The sequence below is a fragment of the Macaca mulatta genome, chromosome 11 (genome assembly GCF_049350105.2).
Source record: "Macaca mulatta isolate MMU2019108-1 chromosome 11, T2T-MMU8v2.0, whole genome shotgun sequence".
Lineage (NCBI taxonomy): Eukaryota > Metazoa > Chordata > Mammalia > Primates > Cercopithecidae > Macaca > Macaca mulatta.
In genome coordinates, this window is record NC_133416.1 from 13,397,038 (window position 1) to 13,421,452 (window position 24,415).

Below are 24,415 nucleotides of genomic sequence, written 5' to 3' on the forward strand. Positions count from 1 at the left end.
TGGAAACGTCTCAGTGTCATGAAGTGTTATTTTTTTTATTTGTTCAAACTTTTGGAAATGTAAAATCCATTCTTGATTCACGGGCCACAAGAGCAGGCAGGGACAGGCTGCCCTTGCCGACGTCTGGAATGAGCTTAGAGAAGGAAAGGACAAGCTGGGCCAGCGTAGCCTCCTCACAGCGGATTCACTGCAGGAGGGTCCTTCTTAGCAACCACTTCTCATCCTTCATCTTGGCTTCAACTGCAGTTCAGGTGGAGAAAGAGAAAACAAAACTGGCCTCAGCAACAAGAAGGAAGGAGATGCAGGGTCAAGCAGCCGTGTGGATCGATCACACTCAACATTCACACCAAGCGGAGCACAGGCAGGACCAGCCCGGGGGTGCTGAATGGAGGCTCTCTGGGGTGGGGGACCTCTGGGTAGGCAAGATTCTCTACTTAAAACTCATATAGAGGTTCTACACAGCAGTAGTTACAGAAAACACACACTGAGAAAAAGGCCAAAATAAAAATAGGACACCAAGCTTGGCCAACTGGGTCTCAGAAGCCAGTAGGTAAGAAAGCCCAGAAGGGCCCACCAGAGAAGCTGGGGGTGGGTTCCTGCCTGCAGGGGGCCTGGGACACCCCATTCCCACAGATGAGGACCCAAGCTTTGGGGAGGAAGCTGTCAGAATCACCAAGTGAGCTGATCAGAACTGGAGCCACAGAGCAAGTGAGGATCCCTGGCCACGTCCCCATGTGGGCTGAGAATCTGGAGCGGGGGCACACCCCCAGGGGCAGATTCAAACAGTGGACCACAGACCCTCCTTCTGCCCAGAGGATGCTCAGCTCCCAAGGGAACACCCAGGCCTGGAACCCAGGAACACACCACCAGACCATCATGCTCAGGCCTCCTGGACAAGGCAATGTCCAGTACAGGCAGGCAGTCTGGGCTTGGGGCCAGGACAGGGGTGGATGGTCCTGCTAGGCAGGCCTCCTTCTCCCTACCAGCTGGGCTGGTTGCACTGTAGTTTTGGTTCTGGCAACATATTGCTGCCCACTTTGGCCACACTAGTCCCTGGCTCCCTGGCTAGGCCCAGTGCTGTCCAACCCACCTACACAGACCCCACACACCCAGTGCCCACCAGGCTCCCATCAGCCAGGAGGACCCATGCTCATCCCCTGAAGTATCCGTGGGAGCCTACATCCCACAGGGGCCCACAGCTCAGGGCCAACCTCCATGGGGACCTCTTGGTTGTGGTGGTAGGGGCGGGGGGGAGTTGACCTCCAGGCCTTCCATCTTGGCCACTGTGTTTTGTGGGGATTATTCAGTCCTGGGAGCTTCCTGGGGACCCCAGAAGGAAGAGAACAGGGTGGTCATGGCAGCCTCAGCCCCAGGCTCTGGGCCCAAGTGCAACAGTCTTTCGGTTCTAGTTTGATCCAGGTGGTAACAACAGGTCTTGTCATTCACACAAGGATTGGCTTCAATATAATGCATCAAGGGACTGTGGAGGACACAGATCAGCATCCAGGCCAGTTACACCTGGTGACGTAGGCAGTGCAGGCTGGGGAGTGGAAAAACTGATCCCTGACCTCCCCACATACCCTGCCCACCAGATGCCAGTAGCGGCCAGGAATCCCCGACTTCAGGCAGAGGCAGGCAGCACAGTTTTGATCCCATCCCAGGGCCCACAGCCCCTGGAGAAACCTGGCAGGGGCTGAGTTGGGAGAATCAGGCAGGGGGATGCCAAGTGACGAATGTGAGGGACTGGGTATGAGGGGCACTAAGGGCACAGGGTCTCCTTCCCCTGGGGAGGTGGCAGTGAGACATATAGTAGCCAAGCCTCCGCAGGCACCACCCTGCTGCCAGGCACACATGGTGTCCATACCCACCCCAACGGCTGCGGGAAGGTTCATCAACAAAAGGGGAGGACGCACCCACACCCACATAGGCATTGGTGCCCACACACATCAGAGAAGAAAATTGCTGCTGTGCCCAAGGTGTGGGGAAAGGGACAATGTCCCATTCCTCCCTATGGTGGGTCCAAAATTACCTGCTCCTGCCAGCACCCCCACCCCCAACTCCACAAGCTGCCATGCCACGTGCCAAGAACAGCTCAGCGGTACATCCCAAAGGGTGCTATCCTGGAGTGGCTGTGCTGGGCAAGGGACATGTTTCCTAGTCACAGAGGTTTTCTTTCTTTACTGCTCACCAGCCCTGTGCCTCAGTTTCCCCCACTGTGGTACAGTGTAAAAATCCCATCTTGAAGGCTAGGAACCCAGAAAGGTCACCACACCTGGTGAAATGGGGGGTGAAACTCCCTGCCTTGGACCTCTTGCTCCAGGACTGATGTCCACTGGGACATGGCCATGCCAGCATCCTGGGGAGGGCTGCATTCCTTGCCTGGGGAACCTTGCTCCCAGTTAGGGATCACTGGAGTTGAGGCTCCTAATGGATTGGGGGAGGCACAGGGGTAGAATGGAGATAGCCCCATCATACGGGCCTGTGTAGACCCCAGAAAGCAAGCATTGAGTTCAGACTCTTGTCTGAAGCTGGCCACCTGAAAGTATTTGGGCTTTGGGGTGTGATGAGGGTCAAGGAACAAAGTGTTCTGGTTTGGACACGCAGGATGTTCTCTGCAGCTCTCTCAGGTACAGGGTATGTTGAAAAGTATATGTTTTTAAAAACCCTAGGAGGAGGGGGCACCCAGAAGGGGCCCTGAAGCCAAGGGCAAGGTCCAGCCTTTCCACCTCCCCAGCTGAAGACAGGCTGGAGGACAATTCTCCAGAGTTTCATAACAAAGAAGAGAAAAAAGAAATCAAAAAGACCTGGAGGACAGGCAAGCTAATGAGGGCCTACAGGGATTACCCTGCCTTATCCTCAAAACAAGCCTTCCCTATCTGTCCTCTGGGCCAGGTGAGGAAACAGGTCACAGTAGGACATTCAGACCCTGGGCAGGCAGCTGGCAGCCTGGAGCCCAGGAGGTCCAAACATACTGCCCCAACCCAAGCCCTCAGCCAGGAGCGGCTCCGCCCACAGCTCATTCACTGGTAAATCAGGCGACTCGGCTGCCCGCTCTTCCCCAATCCCCCTCGCTTACCCCTCCCTGCTCCTGGCTGCCAGACTGCAGATGGCAGTGCACGCCCCCTTCATTCTGGCTTCTCAGCAGCCCACCAGGCCATCCCTCTCTGCCAGGCCACCTGGAGCCTGGACGTGTGCATGCGGGGTGGACAGCACCTGGAATACTTGGGCTGGCTTGGCTGCGGACTGCGGTTCCTGTGCAGGGTGGAGTTAGTGCCCCATCCCATTCCGTGGCCCCATGGCCCCTCTGAGAAGATCCTCCACACACTGCCAGGCCTTGATCACCAGTAACCCCACATCCAGGAGGCATCGACGTGCTCACCTCTGATTGGCAGTGGGCATGCAACCCTGGGGCAGACCCCTTAGAATCCCAGGTATGAGAGAGCTAGGTGAGGGCAAGGGTGGCATCAGAGTGAAGGGGGCCTGCCCCTCCACACCTGTGGGTATTTCTCGAAAGGTGGAGATGAGAGACTGAGAAAAGAAATAAGATGCAGAGACAAAGTATAGAGGATGAAAAGTGGGCCCAGGGGACCTGCGCTTAGCATATGGAGGACTCGCACCGGCACCGGTCTCTGGAGTTCCCTCAGTATTTATTGATCACTATCTCTACTATCTCAGCAAGGGGGATGTGGCAGGATTACAGGGTAGTGGTGGGGAGAGGGTCAGCAGGAAAACATGTGAGCAAAGGACTCTGTGTCATAAATAAGTTTAAGGAAAGGTGCTGTGCCTCAATGTGCACGTTGGCCAGATTGATGTTTGACTTTATACAAACATCTCCATACAGTAAAGAGCAGTATTGCCGCCAGCATGTCTCACCTCCAGCCATAAGACGGTTTTCTCCTATCTCAGTAAATAGAATATATGGTCAGGTTTTACCCTGAGACATTCCATTCCCAGGGATGAGCAGGAGACAGATGCCTTCCTCTTATATCAACTGCAAAAAGGCCTTCCTCTTTCACCAATCCTCCTCAGCACAGACCCTTTATGGGGGTCGGACTGGGGGATGGTCAGGTCTTTCCCTTTCCAGGAGGCCATATCTCAGGCTGCCTCAGTGGGGAGAAACCTTGGACAATACCCAGGCTTTCTTGGGCAGAGGTCCCTGAGGGTTTCCGCAGTGCACTGTGTCCCTGGGTACTCAAGACTGGAGAATGGCAATGACATTTATCAAGCATGCTGCCTGCAAACACATTTTCACTAAGGCACATCCTGTACAGCCCTAAATCCATTAAACCTTGAGTCAACACAGCACATGCTTCTGTGAGCACAGGGTTGGGGCTGGGGTTACAGATGAACAGCATCTCAAGGCAGAAGAATTTTTCTTAGTACAGATCAAAATGGACTTTCTTATGTCTTCATCTTTCTACATAGACACAATAACAGTCTGATCTCTCTTTCTTTCCCCCACACAGAGAGTGTCACCGCTGTATGTCAGCCACTGGGGGACAGGTTTCAGCTTACACCCACCTTCCAGATTCCACCCTCTCACCTTGGCAGAAGCTGGCCAGGAATTGGGGCTAATGGATGGGTGGGGTCTGCAGACGACACTGTGTTCAGGTCCCCATGATGGCCTCACACATGGGTGGTGGCCCTACAGTTCCAGGTGCCACACACATGCCAGCCCCTGCTCGGGCCCTAATCTTTGAGGAGGGGGAGCAGCAGAACCCGGGAACTGACCCCATCGTGCCACTCACATCCACGGATGATTATCCACACGGGCATCAGGTCTTGGTCCTGGCCACCTCCCCCTGCAGGGCCTCAGCTCTTTCCCAGGGCTCACGTGGTCTCCTTCCTCACATGCAGCTCTGGTAGGATGCATTGATATGTACCAAGGGGCTCTGAGGTGACAATGGCCACGGTTATGCAGATTGCAAGGGCACAGGCTGGGTGCCCATTGTGGGGACCCTGACTGCAGCACTCCCAGACTATCATCAGGCATGCTGGCCCCCAGGCTTAGCTATCGCACCAGCGGTAGGAGTGCCCTGCTCTGGACTCTGCAGGAGGAGGACAACTATCACCACATCTTTATGGTCTCCTGCTGGTGTCACTCTGTGCTTCTCATCTCCTAGTTGTAGGATTCAGGGCAGACTCTCTGAAGACCTTGTGGGAAAGAGCAGAGTCCAGCAGAGAAGAGGAGAAAAGCCCAGCTACAAAGACGAAAAAATGGCAGGTGTGACATGGGACCCCATTCAGATTCTGTATGTAAATGATGTCTTCCGGAACACCTGCTCTCATAAGATAATACTTCAAATATATATATATATTTATATTTATATATATGTAAAAATGTGTGTGTGTCTGTGTGTGTGTGTGTATATATATATATATATATATTTCCTTTTTTTTTTTTTTTTCTGAGAGAGAGTCTCACTCTGTAGCCCATGCTGGAGTGCAGTGGCATAATCTGAGCTCACTGCAACCTCCGCCTCCCGGCTCTCAGTTCAAGCAATTCTCCTGCCTCAGCCTCCCGAATAGCTGAGATTACAGGCATGCAGCACCACGCCCAGCTAATATGTTTTCTTTTTTTTTTTTCTTGAGATGGAATCTTGCTCTGTCACTCATGCTGGAGTGCAGTGGCACGATCTCGGCTCACTGCAATTTCCAACTCCTGGGTTCATGCTATTCTCCTGCCTCAGCCTCCTGAGTAGCTGGGACTACAGGCGTCTGCCACCATGCCTGGCTAATTTTTTGTATTTTAAGTAGAGATGGGGTTTCCCCTGTTAGCCAGGATAGTCTTGATCTCCTGACCTCATGCGACAGAGCAAGGTCACCTGAGCGAAAGAGAGAAACTAAGTCTCAAAAAAAAAAAAAAGAAAGAAAAGAAAAAGAAAAAGAACAATATAAGCCAAATTCACTCAAAAGAAATAAAAACAAGATGAGAAGTCAATGGCACTGAAAACAGAAAATCAACAGAAGAACTCAATAGAACAAAGCTGTTTCTTCATAAAGATCAACAAAATTGGTCACTATCAAGCCAAGCTAACAAAGAAAAAAAGAAATCACACAAATTACTATAAGGTGAGTAAAAAAATAATGGCAGTTTTTGCATTCTTGGAATTTGCTGTTTGATCCTGGAATACCCTCTTAAATAAATGTGGTTATGTTATTCATCCTTTTAATGGGCATTTCTTGCCTTTTTTTTTTTTGCTAATGACTTATTTATTTTAGACTATGGAAATAATGTCAGGCAAAAAGCAAATTCAAGCGAACTTCTTATTTGAGTTCAAAATGGGTCCTAAAGCAGGGGAGACAACTCACAATATGCACGCATTTGGCCCAGGAACTGCTAGTTAATGTACAGCGCAGTGGTTCAAGAAATTTTGCAAAGGAGGCGAGAGCCTTGAAGATGAGGAGCATAGTGGGCAGCCACCGGAAGCTGATAACGACCAATTGAGAGCAACCACTGAATTCGATCTTCTTACAGCCACACGAGAAGTTGGCGAAGACCTGAATGTCGACCATTCTATGGTCATCTGGCATGTGAAGCCAATTGGAAAGTTGAAAAAGCTTGATAAGTGGGTGCCTCATGAGCTGACCAAATATTTTAGAAAGCATCCTTTGAAGTGCCGTCTTCTCTTATTCTGTGAAAAAACAATGAACCATTTCTTGATCAGATTGAGACATGCCACAAAAAGTGGATTTCATACAACAGCCAGCTCAGTGGTTGGACTGAGAAAAAGCTCCAAACCACTTCCCAAAGTCCAGCTTGCACCAAAATGGTCATGGTCACTGTTTGGTGGTCAGCTGCTTGTCTTCTGATCCACTGCAGTTTTTGAATCCTGGTGAAATCATTACATCTGAGAAGTATGCCAAGCCATTCGATGAGATTCACGGAAAACTGCAGCATCTGGAGCCGGCACAGGAAGGGCCCAGTTCTCCACAACGCCTGACCACATGTCATACAACCAGGGCTTCAAAAGTTGAATAAACTGGGCTATGAAGTTTTGCCTCATCTGCCATATTCATCTGACCTCTCGCCAACCAACTACCACTTCTTTAAGCATCTTGACAACTTTTTGTAGGGAAAACACTTACACAACCAGCAGGATGCAGAAAACGCTTTCCAAGAGTTCATTGAACCCTGAAAACATAGAATAAACAAGTTTATTTCTCATTGGCAAAAATGTGTTCATTGTAATGGTTTCTTTTTCTTTTTTTTTAGACAGAGTCTCACTCTGTTGCCCAGGCCAGAGTGCAAAGGTGCAATCTCGACTTTCACTGCAACCTCTGCCTCCTGGGTTCAAGAGATTCTCCTGCCTCAGCCTCTTGAGTAGCTGGGATTACAGGCACATGCCACCACGCCCAACTAATTTTTGTATTTTTAGTAGAGACAGGATTTCACCATGTTGGTCAGGCTGGTCTCAAACTCCTGACCTCCTGATCTGCCCACCTCAGCCCCCCCAAAGTGCTGGGATTACCGGCGTAAGCCACCACTCCTGGCTGAGGATGCTCCTTTGTTCCTACAGGAGGATGTGATTGGTTTGTCTGTTGGCTGGTAGGGAACTGGATCACGTGACACTGACTGGTAGGACTGTAATACTGTAAAATACAATATATAAATTATAATGCCATAATGGTGTAATACTATCTACTACAACACCAAAGGCATCGATGAAAAGCCCAACGCTATCATATGTGACTGAGAGACTGAATGTTTCCTCCCTCAGATTGGTTGCAACATATTGTCCTATTACAATTCTCTCTCCTTCATTCGAAGTGAATGATCCAAATAACAGACAGAAATAATGAATAAAGGGCAACAGACACAAAGAACTCACGAGATGATACTCTATGGTAAAGTTTATGTACTTAGGAATTAATATCAACTCATTATTAGCAAAAAATAAACATCTTCACATCAAGAGTAGTTTTTCCTTTAATTAAAAAAAGGTGGAATGTGTATAATGGACAAGGGATAATCAAAATTTGCCAAATGAGGCTAGTAAGATAATCCCAACAATTCACAATCATTATTCACTGGTCCATTAATCACAGGACAATACATACAAATGAAATTTACCTGGCCAGATGGAGTGGCTCATGCCTGTAATGTCAGCACTTTGGGAGGCCAAGGCGGGCAAATCATGAGGTCAGGAGTTCAAGACCAGCCTAGCCAACATGGCGAAACCCTGTCTCTACTAAAAATACAAAGAATTAGCTGGACGTAGTGGCGGGCACCTGTAGTCCCAGCTACACAGGAGGCTGAGGCAGGAGAATCGCCTAAACCCACGAGGCGGAAGTTGCAGTGAGCCGAGATCACACCACCACACTTCAGCCTGGGCAACAGAGTGAGACTCCACCTCAAAAAAAAAATAACAATAATGAAATAAAAAAATTAAACTTACCTACATATTAGAAAAACATCAAAATTCAACCATGAATCCAGCACATTATCAAATGAAGAGACAAAAATTCTACCAACAAACTTAAGAAAATATCATTATCTATGAAATTCAAGTACTACTGCTTAAAGAGCATCGACAGAACTCTCACCTCAAGGTTTCCCTGCAAAACAAGGTGAAATGCATACTCAAGACTCTTTAAGAATGAGCCACTGATGAAAACAATACACTTGTAACTTGTGTTAGATTTCATACAGTTTTTTCAAGCACTGCATGATAATTAATTTGCATCAGGCTTTCCAAATTAGAAAAGCTTCACTTATAGAACTTCTTTCCAGTGGGAGTTTTCACATGACTTTTCAAGTAAATGTTAAAATTGAAAATATTCTTGCAGTTTCTAAACTATTAGAGTTTTAATCCTGTATACATTCTTGTATTTACAAGGTCCAGCCAGCTACAGTGTGCATTTTCATATGTCCTTCAGTGGGTATGAGAGAAATGAAACATTCCCACATTCGGGACATTCATAGTGTTTTTCTCAGGAATGAGCTGATGTCTTCAAATGGAACTAACACAACTGAAGGCCTTACCACAAATTTAAATTCAAAAGGCTTTTCTCCACTCTGAGTCCTCCCAAATCTTCAAAAACAGGAAAATCTGAAGGCTTGACCACATTTCCTACATTCATAAGGATTGTCTGCAGTGTGAGCTCTTTCATGTTTACAAGGGAATGGGAAAGAGTAAATGTTTTACCACATTTCTTACATTCAAGGGGCTTTATTTATTTATTTATTTATTTACTTACTTATTTATTTATTTTTGAGATGGTGTCTCACTCTGTCGCCAGGCTGGAGTGCCACGGCACAATCTCGGCTCACTGCAACCTCCGCCTCCTGGGTTCAAGTGATTCTCCTGCCTCAGTCTCCTGAGTAGCTGGGATTGCAAGCATATGCTACCACACCTAGCTAATTTTTGTATTTTTAGTAGAGACGAGGTTTCACCATGTTGGCCAGGATGGTCTCCATCTCTTGACCTCGTGATCTGCATGCACAGGGTTCCCCCCAACCCCCATGGCTTTTTATGTCCTTGACAAAGAACTAAGACAACTGAGATGTGCCACCATGGCCAGCTAATTATTTTCTTTCTGTCTTTCTTTTTTTTTTTTTTTTTTTTTTTTTGAGATGGAGTCTCACTCTGTCGCCCAGGCTGGAGTGCAGTGGTGCAATCTCGGCTCACTGCAAGCTCCGCCTCCGGGGTTCATGCCATTCTTCTGCCTCAGCCTCCTCAGTACCTGGCGTGAGCCACCGTGCCTGGCATTATGTTATTTTTTGTAGAGACACGGTTTCACCATGTTTCCCAGGTTTTTTCACATTGTTTTAATCCAGGCTAGTTATGAACTCCTGGGCTCAAGCAATACACACATCTTGGCTTCCCAAAGTCCTGGGATTATAGGCTGAGTCACTACACCCAGCCTCTATATCATGACTCCTTTCATGGCGAGTAAGGTGACTGGAAGGAGTGTAGGCTTTACCACACCTCTTACATTCATAGGGTTTTTCTCCAGTATGAATTCTTTCCTGGAGGTGAAGGGAACTGAGGCGACTGAAGGCTTGGTCACATTGTTTACATTCATAGGCTTTCTCTCCAGTATGAGTACTTCTGTGGTTACAAAGGGAACTCAATCAACTAAAGGCTTTGCCACATTGTTTACATTCCTAGGGTCTCTCTCCAGTATGAATGCTTCCATGGTCATGAAGGGAAGTGGAACAGCTGAAGGCTTTATCACATTTGGTACATTTATAGGGTGTTTCTCCAGTGTGAGTCCTTTCATGCATCTTAAAAGAACAAGAAAATCTGAATGTTTTCCCACATTCCTTACATTCGTAGGGTTTCTCTCCAGTGTGAGTTCGTTCCTGTATTAGACAAGAACCGGAAACAGTGAACGCTTTACCACATTGTTTACATTTATAGGGTTTTTCTCCTGTGTGAGTTCTCTGATGTCTTTCAACTGAATTGAGAAAATAAAAAGCTTTCCCACATATCGTACATTTATAAGCTGGATTTCCACTGTACATTATCATGTGTCTTCTAACACCTGGAACAGAAACGAAGAATTTCCCACGCTGTTCACATTTATATTGCTTCTCCCCATATGGTTTGTATCCTGAGTGAGCTAGGATGTGCCTATTAGGGAGGGAATGACGTACAAAGACTTTTCCACAAATACTGCATTCACATTGTTTTCATCCAGTAGAAATGTTCTCATTCAGATCAAGATTTGGAATTTGGCTGACAACTTGTCCATCATACTGATTACCTTGTTTGCTTTCACACAGTCTCTGTACCATATTATTTCTGTAAAAAAAATGACAAGCACATTGTTATTGCTTGGTTTAATGACTTTCTACTTATTAATAGGTCTTGGACTTACACTGCTACCAATACCAGGGAAAATGCTTTTTTTTTTTTTTTTTTTTTTTTTTTTTTTTTTTTTGCCATGACTGAATTATTTGAAATTAAATGGGTTACTACTGAAAACATAGCTACCACCTGCATGGCTATGACCAAAATAGTAAGATTCATATACACAATTTTGTAGTACTATTTTCAAGTAAACTCTTTTCCAAACACTGACTGCTACACTGAAGTACGTTACATTTTGGGTGAAATTTTTCTAAAAAGAAACAAATTTCAAGTGACTCTTATTTGTTTTGATTGCTTGTTTTTAAGTTCATGACATGCTAAGATTCCTTCAGAGGACTTTATTTCCCCTTCTCAATGCAAATTATCTTATATCTTTCCCAGGTTTTTCAAAGTGATCTTCAATATTTTGGTCTTTCCATTTGTTTCCTAAAATGCAGACCCACAAAATAATCATGAATTATTACAAACTATAGAAACATTACTAGATTTCATGTTCATTGTACACAGTGCCCATGCCTGATTTATTCACCAAATCATTCCCTTGCCACATTCCAAATCACAAATAGCACTGATGATAGGGAAATACTTCTGTAATTAAGTGAAATGTGTTGTCATTCTCACCTACAGAAGCCAGGTTCCTGCAGGTTTCCTGCATCACTTCTCTGTAGAGATTCTTCTGAGAAGAATCTAGCAAAGCCCATTCCTCCTGGATAAAGTTCACAGCCACATCCTCAAAAGCCACGGAATCCTATCCACACATGTGGATAGAAGGATGGGTGAGACTGACAGCACTGGGAATCTATACTCAATTCATAAGCTGTTTACATGATTCTAAAATTTCCAAGCTTTTATTCTATGACTTGATTGTCACAACTCTTACTCTGTTCACACACACTCCCTCCCACACAGCAGTACTAATGCTAGAATTGAACTATTCAAAAAGGCAACAGCAAAGTAGAAACATCCATCTCATTAGAGAATCCAGGGAGTAAGATGTACTGCTAGGAGTTACCTTTTAACTTCACTTTGTACATTTCTAGTATCTGTCATAATAAATTCTACCTGATGTGCATAAGTGAGTTAATATTATCAGTCCTGAGACTACTTATTCTTAAAAATGACTGCTTACAAAATTCAATCTTTGTTTGTATTAGTAACTTACATTTTCAAAGGGATTCCACCATCCCAAGTAATAAGAATGACTCACTGTATCTAAATGGCTTATGCAATATATTTGCCAAAACTTTTTCTGCTGAAAGTCTATTATTTTGTGTCACTGCAGTGGTGCTTAGGGAGCCAGACACCAAAACACAGTCTGAACAGTAAGTGTTCAATGAGTTTACCTGGTAGACAATATTTTACATGTGCTGTCACTTGTTAACTGGGGAGTTGAGCCCATTCCATGTGATTACACCAAGAGAGAGTAGGCTTATTAAATTTAATCGAGTAGTAAATAAAACCAATAATTGATATTTAATAATATGAATACAATAATTTTTAAAATCTCTATTGCACAATGTCAAGGCAGAAAGGAATAAGAGGAAATATGACACATGTTTTTTAAAATGACATTAATGTTACCACTTCCAGATGCTAATCCTGTGACAGCACATAAATTCCCAAATCAGGTTGTTTTAGGCAAGAAAAACTACTTTTTCATACGTAGTAAAAATGACAAATGTCTAATGATTTCTAGTCATCTATAAAAAGAGTGATGGCTTGTCTAACATACTTCTAAGATTTTCAAATGAAAATATTTAGGACAGCACAGTATTAGCAGAGAGATGAGCAAGCAGACCAAGGGAAGAAAAAGTCTTAATGACCCAGCATTTATATGGAAAGTTGATGAATGAGAGAATAGGCACTGTAGAAATAGAAAAATAAATCACATGCACTTTAAAACCAGGCTGACATCTACTTGGGAAAATGCATTGCATTCTTCTCTATTCCATGAACAATAATCAACTTATTATATATTCAAATATGAGTTGAATATTTCAGAGTTGAGTTCTGAGCTGAAGGAGTAAATGTTGACATCATCAGCACAAAGAAAGTAAGGCCGTGACCAGATGAACTTACCTAAAAAGTAAGAGCCAAAAGAGAAAGAAAAAACATAAATTTAGACCCTTATTTTATTCCACACACAAAAATTAACTCATAATTAATTGATCATAGAGCAAAAAGTTAAGAATTATGATTACTGTGATATTGGAGACACTAACTGTACCAAATGCAAGAAATCAAAAATGGGTTTATCAATCATAATTCTATCCATTTATTTCTTTACTTAGATCATTATGTCTATAATGATAATCCCCTGCCTATCAGTCTATCAATTTTTACATTGTTATTTTAAATAAAACTAAACTAGATACTGAGTACTGAGTCACTATCACTCTGAATAGGCAGAAACTCAAGTGAAAATATTATCAATCCTCTGACCTTCTCCCTAGATTTTTGGTCCTGTTACTTTTAAATGCAACTGACATTTGAAGAAAAAAGGTTTACATAATTAGATATATGTAAATAGATGAACATAAATAAATAATATATATGAATACTTATGAATAACCAGCTTTATTCCTCTCTATTGAACAATTTGGCTCCATTATCAGTAAGGAGACTGCATGAGATCACCAACAAAACAAGCCTGATTGATTAAAGACTGAAGAATTGAGACCTTGCGCAGTGTGATATTTTCAATTCAGAGACAAGAGAAAGAACTAGCAAGGGAGACTGAGAAGTGGCGCCCAGTGAACAAGGATAAAATCAGGAGAGGGCAGCATCCTGAAATGCAAATAAACTATGTTCAGTACTGCTCATAGAGCATGCAACACGAAGACTAACCACTGGCAACACAGACTCACCAGTGATCTTCCAAATGTCAGATTCAATGAAGTGGTGACAACAGCCTTATTGAAATGGGTTGATAGGCCAATAGTTGAAGAAGCTTCATATTTTGCTAAATAACTATAAACCAAGGGGGTAAAGAGTTGAAAAAGATGATTCCTGAGGTCAGTCTTTGACACTGAAAATCAAAAACCCTCAGCCAGTTCTCAGGACTGAGCCAATTCAGAGAAGCACAGTTCAATGATTAAAGGGAATCTTAAGTCCTCTTGATGAAGGACATTGAAAATTCACTGCGAGAATACTCAGGGTGTGTCTTATGTTGCTTTCTCAAGGACCTGTAGCTATTCCCCAGATAACAGTCCTCAGAGAAAAGAACACACGTCCATATTATCTGAGACTTTTAAGTTTGGAGACTGAACTAACACTAACATCTGGGTACCTCAAAAGACACAGTGGTTCATGGGGTAAAGTGAAGTTTTTACTTTTGGGTTTTTTGTTTTCTTTTGTTTTGTTTTGAGATGGAGTCTCGCTCTGTTACCCATGCTGGAGTTCAGTGGCATGATCTCAGCTCACTGCAACCTCCGCCTCCCGGGTTCAAGTGATTCTCATGCTTCTGCCTCCCAAGTGGCTTGGATTACAGGTGCAACACCACCACACCTGGCTAATTTTTAGTAGAGGCAGAGTTTCACCATGTTGGCCAGACTGATCTCGAACTCCTGACCTCAAGTGATCCAACCACTTGGCCACCCAAAGTACTGGGATTATAGGCATGAGCCCCCGTGCCTGGCCCTTTTTTGGTTTTTGTTTTGTTGTTTTTGTTTGTCTCTTTTTAGAGACAATATCTTGCTTGATTGCTCAGGCTGGAGTGCAATGACACGATCATAGCTCACTGCAAATTCGAATTCCTGGGCTAAAGCAATCCTCCTGCTTGAGTCTTCTGGGTAGCTGTAACTACAGGTACACACTACCACAAACAGCTATTTTTTTTTTTTTTCTTTTTACAGACAGATTCTTACTATGTTGCCTAAGCTGATCTGAAACTCTCATCCTAAAGTGATCCTCCCACTTTGGCCTCCTAAGTTATTGGGATTCCAGGTATGAGCCACCTCAATAGGACTGGAGTATGAGTTTCTGAAGATCAGATGATACATAGAGCTTTGGCCCACGTCCAACCCAAACCCGATCTAATGGATTTATCGTAGTTACCCCTTCCCAAAAGTGTAATTGAAATCGACAGGTTCAACAGCTGGCAGGACTCTCACATGGCTTCCTGACCTGTACACCAAGGGACATTATTGTAAGAACGACCAAGGGGAGGCTTCTGAACCTCTACTTTCCTGGCAATAAAATGAATAAAACATAATAACTGCATTCTCCAGGAAACAGAATTGCTTACTGCCACAGAAAAAAACTCAAAAGTTCTAGGGGGTGGTGGTCCATTTTATATCTTTATTCAGTTAACCTAACTGGACTCTGTCAGAACCAGGTGGGTTATAGGAAGAACGCACATTAGCGTAAACTTAAGTCACACTTGCACATTCGCTCTAGGATGTGGTATCCTCACTGAGCAGAATGTGGTTTCCAGCACTTTGTAAGTGGCTTTTGATTTAACGAATACTTTTTGATCTACACACATTGTGGGGGAAAATCAAAACAATTTGCTTTGGTGTGGTAAAAAAATAGAACACTCCTTCACTGTTTTATGTCAGGGCTATGTCACTTCTGCTTTCAGTTTAATCGACATTTTGAAAAATATCATGTTAATTCAATATATTAATAATGTTACATAAATTGGTACTCATAAGCAAGAAGTGGCAAGTTCCTTAAGTATAAGTAAAATACTGTAACATCGAACAGAAGTAAAATACTGGAAGAAGAGACATAAAGTTCGCAGATTCAAAGACCTATAACATAGATGAAGTTTATAGGGGTCCAATGTTTCTGGTCCTTTTGTCAAAACATCCTTTTTAAAGTAAATGGCATGTTGCCATATACATATTTCCTATCACTAAAAGGGAAACCTAATTTTATGGGGGCCTATTGGGGTTTTGAATTCAACATATACCACATTTGAGGATATTTCTCTGACTCACTAAACGAGTTTGCAAAGACTACTTGCCTCATGTCGACCTGAGAACCAAAATGGGCTCTATAGCAGATATAGAGTCTGGCCCAAGTTGCTTGCCCATTGTGCCAGATGAAGTAACAGAATTCAAAGCTGCTACAGGCATGCATAGTGGGCATTATAGGACTCTGTGCATGCCTCTCACAGGTCCATAGGAGAGGGGAGAGCAAACTCCTAGGGAATTAGTGCAAGACTATTCCTTCTTCAGCAAAGGAATACCTTCTGTCTGAAAAACAAAACAGCAAGTGCAGAAGATTAATCTAAGCATAAAGCCCCTCTAAGCATAAGTGCTTCTAAGCACAAGACCCTGTGCAACTGTGAAGTCACATGCCCATAAAGCCAGCCTTGTTTGGAGAACATGAGCAAATCTGAGTGGAACAAGGAGTGGATGGTATTGCCCTCAAGCCTGTCCTTCCTCAGATTATCTTGACTGTCTTCTCTTCTCTTGGTCAGCACCTTGCTTGATCCAGATCATCCTTCCATTTGGGACTTGAATGGAACACCACACTGTAGGCATGAGGTTTGACTTCCATAACTACCACCAAGGGACTGGGTAGTGGAAGGCAGAACAGCAGAGATGGTAGTTCTGCCTCAGGGAAACTGGCCAATGGGAAATAGAAGACAGAAGACAGCTGAGCAGATACATTTTCCCTTTTCTTTCCCTTTTATGACTAATGCCAGCTGTGGTTTCCCCTTGTAGCCCTTCTGGAAAAGTACTGGGAGTCAAGCACACACATCTGATGATCACCATGCTGTCTCTCTCACCTCATTGTGAAGTGGTCATCAGCAGAGTCATATCATACATCACAACACATGGTTTCACATCTGCTCTTGCCTCAGTTTCCACGTGTCCCGGCCATTGCTGCTCTGGACTTACCTTCCAAATAAATGTTATCACTTTAACATCAGACATTGGCTCTAGTTCTAGACACCCAAGGCTAAGATATCCGTTTAGTGTTATAATTACTATTTATGCATTTTTCTGTGGGTTTGTAATATGGCATTTTAAATGTTCATTTAGAAAGGATTTTAAAATATTATATAAAAGTTACATTTTAGTAAGGTAGTTGGTAACTAACTCAGTTTTTTTAATGAGATGCCATTTTCATTTATACACTAACCAGCTGGAAATATCACAATACAAATATATCATTCACAACTGAAAAATTATATGCAAATATACCAAAATATTTTATATTTATATGCTTTTTAAAATGTATCACAATAGGTACAATCTGATTTTCATGTTCCACATTATCTTCCCATCACACATCAAATATGGCTTCATCAGGGCTATCATATAGTGATATTTCCCCTACAATTGTATACTAGCCATACTTTTGCTCTGAGAAATGCTTCTTCTTAGATAATTCTGTAACCTCAAGTTGAAACCAGAAAAGAAAAATTTATGCAACTTTAGATTTTGTGATGAAGTTTCATTTTCATTGGTTTACCGCCCCCATATAGTTTACTCCTTTATTCACCAATTTACTTGTTCATCAAAATATTCTTGAATACCTATTCTATGTGGTGTCTTTTAGGCCCTGGGAGTCAACAGCAAGCAAGATCTATATGATCTCTGCTTTTGTGGGGCTTACATTGTAGCAGGAAAGATATATGATAAGCAAACAAATAACTAAATCAGATGTAGGGATGATTTATCCCAAGGTTTAGATAACATTGTTAACATTTCATAACTCAAAGAATTAATACAATTTATAGAATTTACTTGTTTAATGATGTTATACATTTTCTTCCTATAATAGAATTTTCTTTTACTGAATATGTCAACACATTCTCTCACTGCATTATTTGCAACTAGATTATAATAAAACATATATTTAAGATGTTTTCTATCATTAATATATAGATTTCATAGATGCCTTTTTAACATTTGTAAAAAGTTTAATTCAAATGATTTTTATAATTTCTATACTATTTTTACATAGAGTATTATTCTAAGGTAGGGAAGATTCAAGTTATTTTATGTGAAGTTTAAAAAGAATTTCATGTATGGAACATAGAGGAGATAATTTACAATTCAGGGACTCTGAGGTGGTTTAGAAAAAAAAAAAACCTGAAATATTTGACATCAGATCTCAACTTCAAAAAAGGTTTCCTTTAACTCAAAAACTGCAGAAATGACTTTTCTAACTGCAGGTTGAGACTTAAGGCAACACTGAAAAGGTCATAATCATGTTTCTTTCTTCATCCATATTATAGAAATGACTTTTTTCTCAGCTGTTCACATATTTGTATTAAATCTAATATTCCTCAGTACTGTTTATGGTAGACATATACAAAATGTGTTCAAAATGTATTTGTCATCCTTGAATATTATTCTGTGCATCTTTTTTCTGTCAATAATTATTTTGGCTATAAACTGAACATAAAATTAGAATTCATGATGAAATAAAAACTACCCCAAAGGTGAAACTTCATTATTGATTTAGAATTGAGTATCCTTACTATCACAAAAATTAGATGTTTGAACACACTGTGGTACGTATGCATGGTAAAAATCAGTGGAAAAGAGCAATGATTTTGAGATAAGGTGTCAGTTCTTAACAATTATAAGTAAAGATCTTAAATTTTCCAAGTGAAACATGATAATATGATATGCATATGTGAAATATACATGGGTTCATGATTCTGAGAAACTTCTTACCACATTTTCTATAATTTGGCATCTTGTGAAAATATGATTAACATTATGTTATTATCAATGTCTTTTAAGTCTTTCATATACACAAACACAGACACATATATAGATATATTTTTAGACTAACTTTAGGTAAAAGACTTTTCTAGGCATGCTTTCAGAAATTACTCAAAAACACACACTACAGAAAAAACAATAGAAAGTATAAAATGTTCCAGACACTATCAGTTTGTTTTCTCCTAGAAGACACACGCGATGTCCCACTTGTGAATCTAGAAAGTTGAGAGTTTCAGGTATTTTACTCAGCACCTAATCTGACATAAAATCAAAAGAAAGATGTGTTTTAGCTTCTTGGTTCTCCAAATTAGGACGAATGAGTCGAAAGAAAGATATATATTTCCAACAGCCTTGCAAACCATGAAAACTGGTTCATTCTGCAGCCTCCTAGGACTCCAAACCGAAATGATTAGGAATAGAAAGAAAATGGCACATAACAAGAGAAAGGAGATCAGAGTTTGCAAAGCTTTTATGTGGACCGTGGTGCTGGGATCTCGAGATCCTTCACCATGGAGCTGCATCTTCTTGAGATGTTTACACAGAGAAAAGATTAGCATCAGAAAAGATATCAGGGACAGCATAAAGGGTATGAAGCTCCACAGGGTAGTTACAGTCATATATGAAAGGTGTGCTGCATTCCTCAATTTCATCTTCCCGGTCATGTTTCCTTCATATTCTTCTGTCCACATATTCTCATCCATGTTTACCGCAAGAAGATGACAAACCAAAAATAACAAAGACCCCAACAGTATTACCAGAATGATACTCCTAACTCTCCTCTTTAAATTAAGAAAACTAAGGTTGGAGAAATTGGCAATCTTGAGCAAATAAAATATGCTGAGGCTAGCAGCAAGCCACATGCTGAAATGGTTAGTTACAACCCAGGCATTATAAGAAGTAATTCTTAACTCTACACTATAAAAAGCTGGATTCAACTCAGTTAAATACCAATTTAATAATAACGCCCAGAGCAAACCAACTCTGGAGACTGCCAGAGCAGTGAGAATTTGGTCAGCCAAGGAGATCTTTTTTCTTTTCACCCAGTCAATGAAATTTACCAGTGCTATGAAGCCATTGGCAAAATTTCCAAGAACAAATAAAACCAATATTAGAACTGAAAAAAAAATGTGTAGAAAAGGTATCATATCTGAACAAAAAAAAAAAAAAAGAAAGAAAGAAAGAAAGAAAGAAAATGCAAGCCTAATATCACTGGCTGTGATTTCTTTAATACCCTGATGTTAAATTTTATGTGCACCTGATTTCTGAATGTGCAGTAACATTCTTTTTACTTTTAAATACTGTGACCAGTGTCAAACAAGAAAGTACCAGCCTATGCTAATGGATGAGTTTGATGTCATCTTTATGGAAAACATTCTTATTTTCAAAACAGCTCAAATTAACTCATTCATTCAATGTCCGTTCTTGTGATGGGCTTGAATTATTCATAATGAAGTGGTAGTGAAACCTAAATTTTCATTTACCAGCATGCAAATAAAGACATATTCTCTTTCAATGTTTTGCAATATTTTCCTTGTTTAACTTATACATAATTTGAGTTCAACAACGTCAGTTGTTGGATAGGAAAATTTTACCCTCGAGTCAATAGTTCATACAGTAAATGTCTAAGTTCTTTAAAAGAACTTAGTCATAACTAGGATCACCACCATAATGGATTTAATATTTGTGCTATATTTAAACAGAATGAGTCCAAACTTTTAAATCAAAATCATCCAAGGTTTTCTTGGGAGCCACAAGAAGACCAATACACCTTAAAATCTGGTTGCTGCTAACCAATACTTTTGTACGAATTTATAGTTACCATGCTCGTAAATAAATACACACATACACACACACACACACACACACACAGAGAGAGAGAGAGAGAGAGAGAGAGAGAGAGAGAGAGAGACTGTCACACTCCAAAGGGATGGAAGGAATTATTTTCTTATACTTTCCAAAATGGGAAGTAAGTTTCCTGGAGGCCATCAACGTGAAATTAGTCTTATTTTCCCACTGAGGAAAAAAAAAAAGTATCAAACATCAAACATATCTCTCATGCTTAAGCATTTGGTACACTTACTCTCAAGTCTTTTTAATGTTTAATGTTTAAGTATTTATTATTTAATTAAAATGTTCAACAATTTTGTAAATATTCCTGAGTACCACACTCTTTGATGCATAATTTTGCAGTATCCTCCCACTATAAGCAGGGTGATTACCTGTCCCCTGGACTTGAAGCTCACTCATACAACTTTATTTGATGAAGAGAAAATTGGTAGACTTCACACAGAGGTTTGAGATGGCTTCCACTTCGGAGTTTCTTGCTGTCTTCCATTGATCATGAGATTATCACCTGGCTAGTACACTGTTCCCAGAATGAGAATGAAAACCAGTGGAGTCAGTTTGCCTCTGCCTGATCCAGCCTAAATTGGCCAAACTCTAATTGGCTCCAAGATGCAGAACTTGGCCCATCTCAAGTCACCAGAGCTATCCACCAAACCCAGCTTAGAAAGCCTGAATCCAAAGATATATGAGATAAAAAGATCTAACGTAGTTTTGGAGGGGTTTCTCTAGTAGAAAAACCTAACTGATATAGATACTATAGTGTATAACTGATATAAGTACTTGGTGTAGGTACTATCCTACACCAAGAGTGTGGGGAAATATATTCACCCATGTTTTGTCAGGAATTCAGGAACCAAAAGAAAAATAGATGGGGAGTGGCAAAGTTTTGGCATGTGAGGTAGATGACTAAAGGTAATAAAAAATGTTTAGAAAGATTTGTGTGCTGCAGGTAGCATCATCTCAAACTTCCACATGTTGCAGCTAAAAGTTTCTACTTCAGCTCTCCAAGAGTTGTATAAAAATGTATATAAATAGTGAATTTTTTGCAAGGTATATAATGAGCAGAATAATTAATATTCTTTATGGAATAAAGAATTTCTCCAGTTAATAATTTTTAAATACAATTATAATGCACACTTAGAAATGGGTGAAAACAAAAATGGTAAACACAGCAATGTATCGTAAATACTGCAACCATCATGCAGGGCAAAACATGTCACATTGCAAATAGCTTAGGTCCACCTCTGTGCCACTCTCCAAGCCCCTACACCTTTCTTCACATACCCTGCAGTAGCAATAGCCATAATTTAGGATGATTATTTCCTTGATTTTCTTTTTTTTTTGAGATGGAGTCTCGCTCTGTCACCCAGGCTGGAGTGCAGTGGCATGATCTCGGCTCACTGTAACCTCCACCTCCCAGGTTCAAGTGATTCTCCTCCCTCAGCCTCCTGAATAGCTAGGACTACAGGTGCATGCCACCAAACCCAGATAACTTTTTGTATTTTTAGTAGAGACAGGGTTTTGCCATGTTGGCCGGGCTGGTCTTGAACTCCTGACCTCAGGTGATCCACATGCCTCAGCCTCCCAAAGTGCTAGGATTACAGGCATGAGCCACCACGCCCAGCCTTGATCTTCTTTACACATTAACAACTAGGTAAGTAATCCTAAACTCTGTGACAGGGTTTTGCCTGCTTTAAACCATATATAGGTGTAGTCCTGTATGTTCCTACTCATGGCTTCTTGGACTCATCTTTATGTTTCTGAAATTTAGTCACATAGTTGCATCTTTATGTGATTCATTTCTTTACACTTCTCTATATTATTCCATTGTATGAATGTGTTGTAATGATTCATTCATCTTTAGTTGATACATATTTGGGGGTTTCTTTTTTGAACAGTTATGAATAATTCTAGTATGACCATTCTTTAATATATCATTTGATTCATTTCCTTTGGATATACACATAGAAAGAGAATTACAGGTCATCAAATATGGCTTTCAAATTCTCTTCACAGACATAGAAAATTCCAAATTTAAATTAACTAAATTTTCTTTTTTATACCTTTACTTACAGACTATATATAGCTATTTCTATATATCTTATTAATCTAAAACTGAACCCAAAGAGAAGCCCTTATTTTATAAACTCAAAATTTATTTAGACTTATGCACATATTTACCACTTGCATTATTTATTATTCTTTCATGCATGTTCAGCTTTATATTTTTAATAATTTTCCTTTTATCTAAAAACTATTCTCTTGAATTTCTATTTATTAAAGTCTGCTATGGTTTTGAAACACACTGAAGACATGATTACATTGAATTCTAGCTTCAATTTTGTCTGTTGAAAATAAGATTGTCATTTAGACAATTGTTTCTTTTTACATAATCTTTTTCTTCTACCTAGTTTTCAGATTTTCGATTGGTCTTTGATATCTTGTGGCATTTGTATCTTAATTGGTTTCAGTTATCTCATCTGAAGTTTAATGGCTTCTAAAAATATATGAATGTCTCAGAATAGCCAAAGTTATCCTGAGCAAAAAGAACAAAACTGAAGGAATCACATTACCTGACTTCAAAGTATACTACAGAGCAATAGTAACTAAAACAGCATGGTACTGGCATAAAAACAGACACATAGAGCAGTGAAACAGAATAGAGAATGTGGAAACAAATCCACACCTATAGAGAACTCATTTTTGACAAAGGTGCCAAGAGCATACACTGGGGAAAGGACAGTCTCTTCACTAAACGGTGCTGGGAAAATTGGATATCCATATGCAGAAAAATGAAACTAGATGCTTATTTATCACCATATACAAAAATCAAATCAAGGAGGCCTCAATGATTCAGTGATGTTTGATGAGTGGTAGTGTTTAGTGTTGATTTCTGAGAAAGAGCATTCCAAGAAGAAGGTACACAAATATGAAGTCCCTGAGGCAATTCTTGGTATATTCAAGAAATTACACAGAGTCCAGTGTTGCTAGCATGGGATGAGCCAGGCATTTTAGGACAGACAGGCAGACAAAATTGAATCACTCTAATGATTACAGGACTTTGTAAGGATTTTGACCTTACTCTAATGAGATGAGAAGCCACTGAAAAATCTAGAGCTGAATAATGGCATGATCAAATTTGCATCTTCACAGGCTCTCTTTGGCTGCTACCTTGAAAATACATCAAGAGAAAAGGATGTGCAGTACTAGAAAGAATAATTAGGAGTTGATGGCAATTATCTTGGCTACGTATGGCAGCAGTTTAGACGAGTATGGCAAAAGTGATGACAAGGGATTGGATTCTGTATGTTTTTGAGGGTAGAGCCAACAAAATTTGCTGATGCCTTAGAGATGAGTTCTGAAAGAGAGAAAATGTTAACTCTGTGTTTTGGGTCTAAGCATCTGAAAGACTGAAGTGGTCGTTAACAGAAGAGGGAAAGGCTACAGAAGAAACGACTTTGGAGACTAGAGGAAGATCACCATTTTGATTTGGACATGTTAGTTCAAGTTCTTGTTAGACATCCAAATGAAGATGTCAAATGACCTCTTAGAGATCGGATTCTAGAGACCAGGGTTGATGTCTGAGCTGAAGGATTAAATATTGGCATCAATAGCACACAGAAAGTAACTAAGGTTATGACTAGATGAACTTACCTAAGAAGTGGGAATAAAAACAGAACAATAAAACATGAGTGTAGACCATTATTTCAAACCATACACAAAAATTAACTCATAATTAATTGATCATAGAGAAAAATATAAAAACAGAATACTGAGATACTGAGACATTAACTGTACCAAATGCAAGAAGTCAAAATGGGTTAATCAATCATCATATTTCTCATATTTCTTTACTTAGATCATTTTTTCTATAATGATAATCCCCTACTTATCAATCTATCAATATCTACATTGCTATTTTAAATAAAACTTAATTAGCTATCTGCTCACTATCACTCTGATTTAGTAGAAATTCAAGTAAAAGCATTATTGATGCTCCCACCTTCTCCATAGATTTTTAGTATTGTTACTTTTAAATGTGACTTTGATGTTTGA

General features: G+C 40.9%; 1 protein-coding gene and 1 pseudogene across 1 annotated transcript; both read right to left on the reverse strand.

The window, feature by feature from the left end:
* Positions 1–9,802: 9,802 nt before the first annotated feature.
* On the reverse strand, positions 9,803–16,708 carry LOC100426951 (uncharacterized; annotated as a pseudogene).
* Positions 16,709–18,712: 2,004 nt separating this feature from the next.
* On the reverse strand, positions 18,713–19,733 carry LOC693513 (taste receptor type 2 member 50). Its single transcript, XM_001081977.5, has one exon. It carries the CDS (start codon positions 19,657–19,659, stop codon positions 18,760–18,762), a length of 900 nt encoding a protein of 299 aa, XP_001081977.3. The 5' UTR covers positions 19,660–19,733; the 3' UTR covers positions 18,713–18,759.
* Between the last annotated feature and the right edge of the window lie 4,682 nt (positions 19,734–24,415).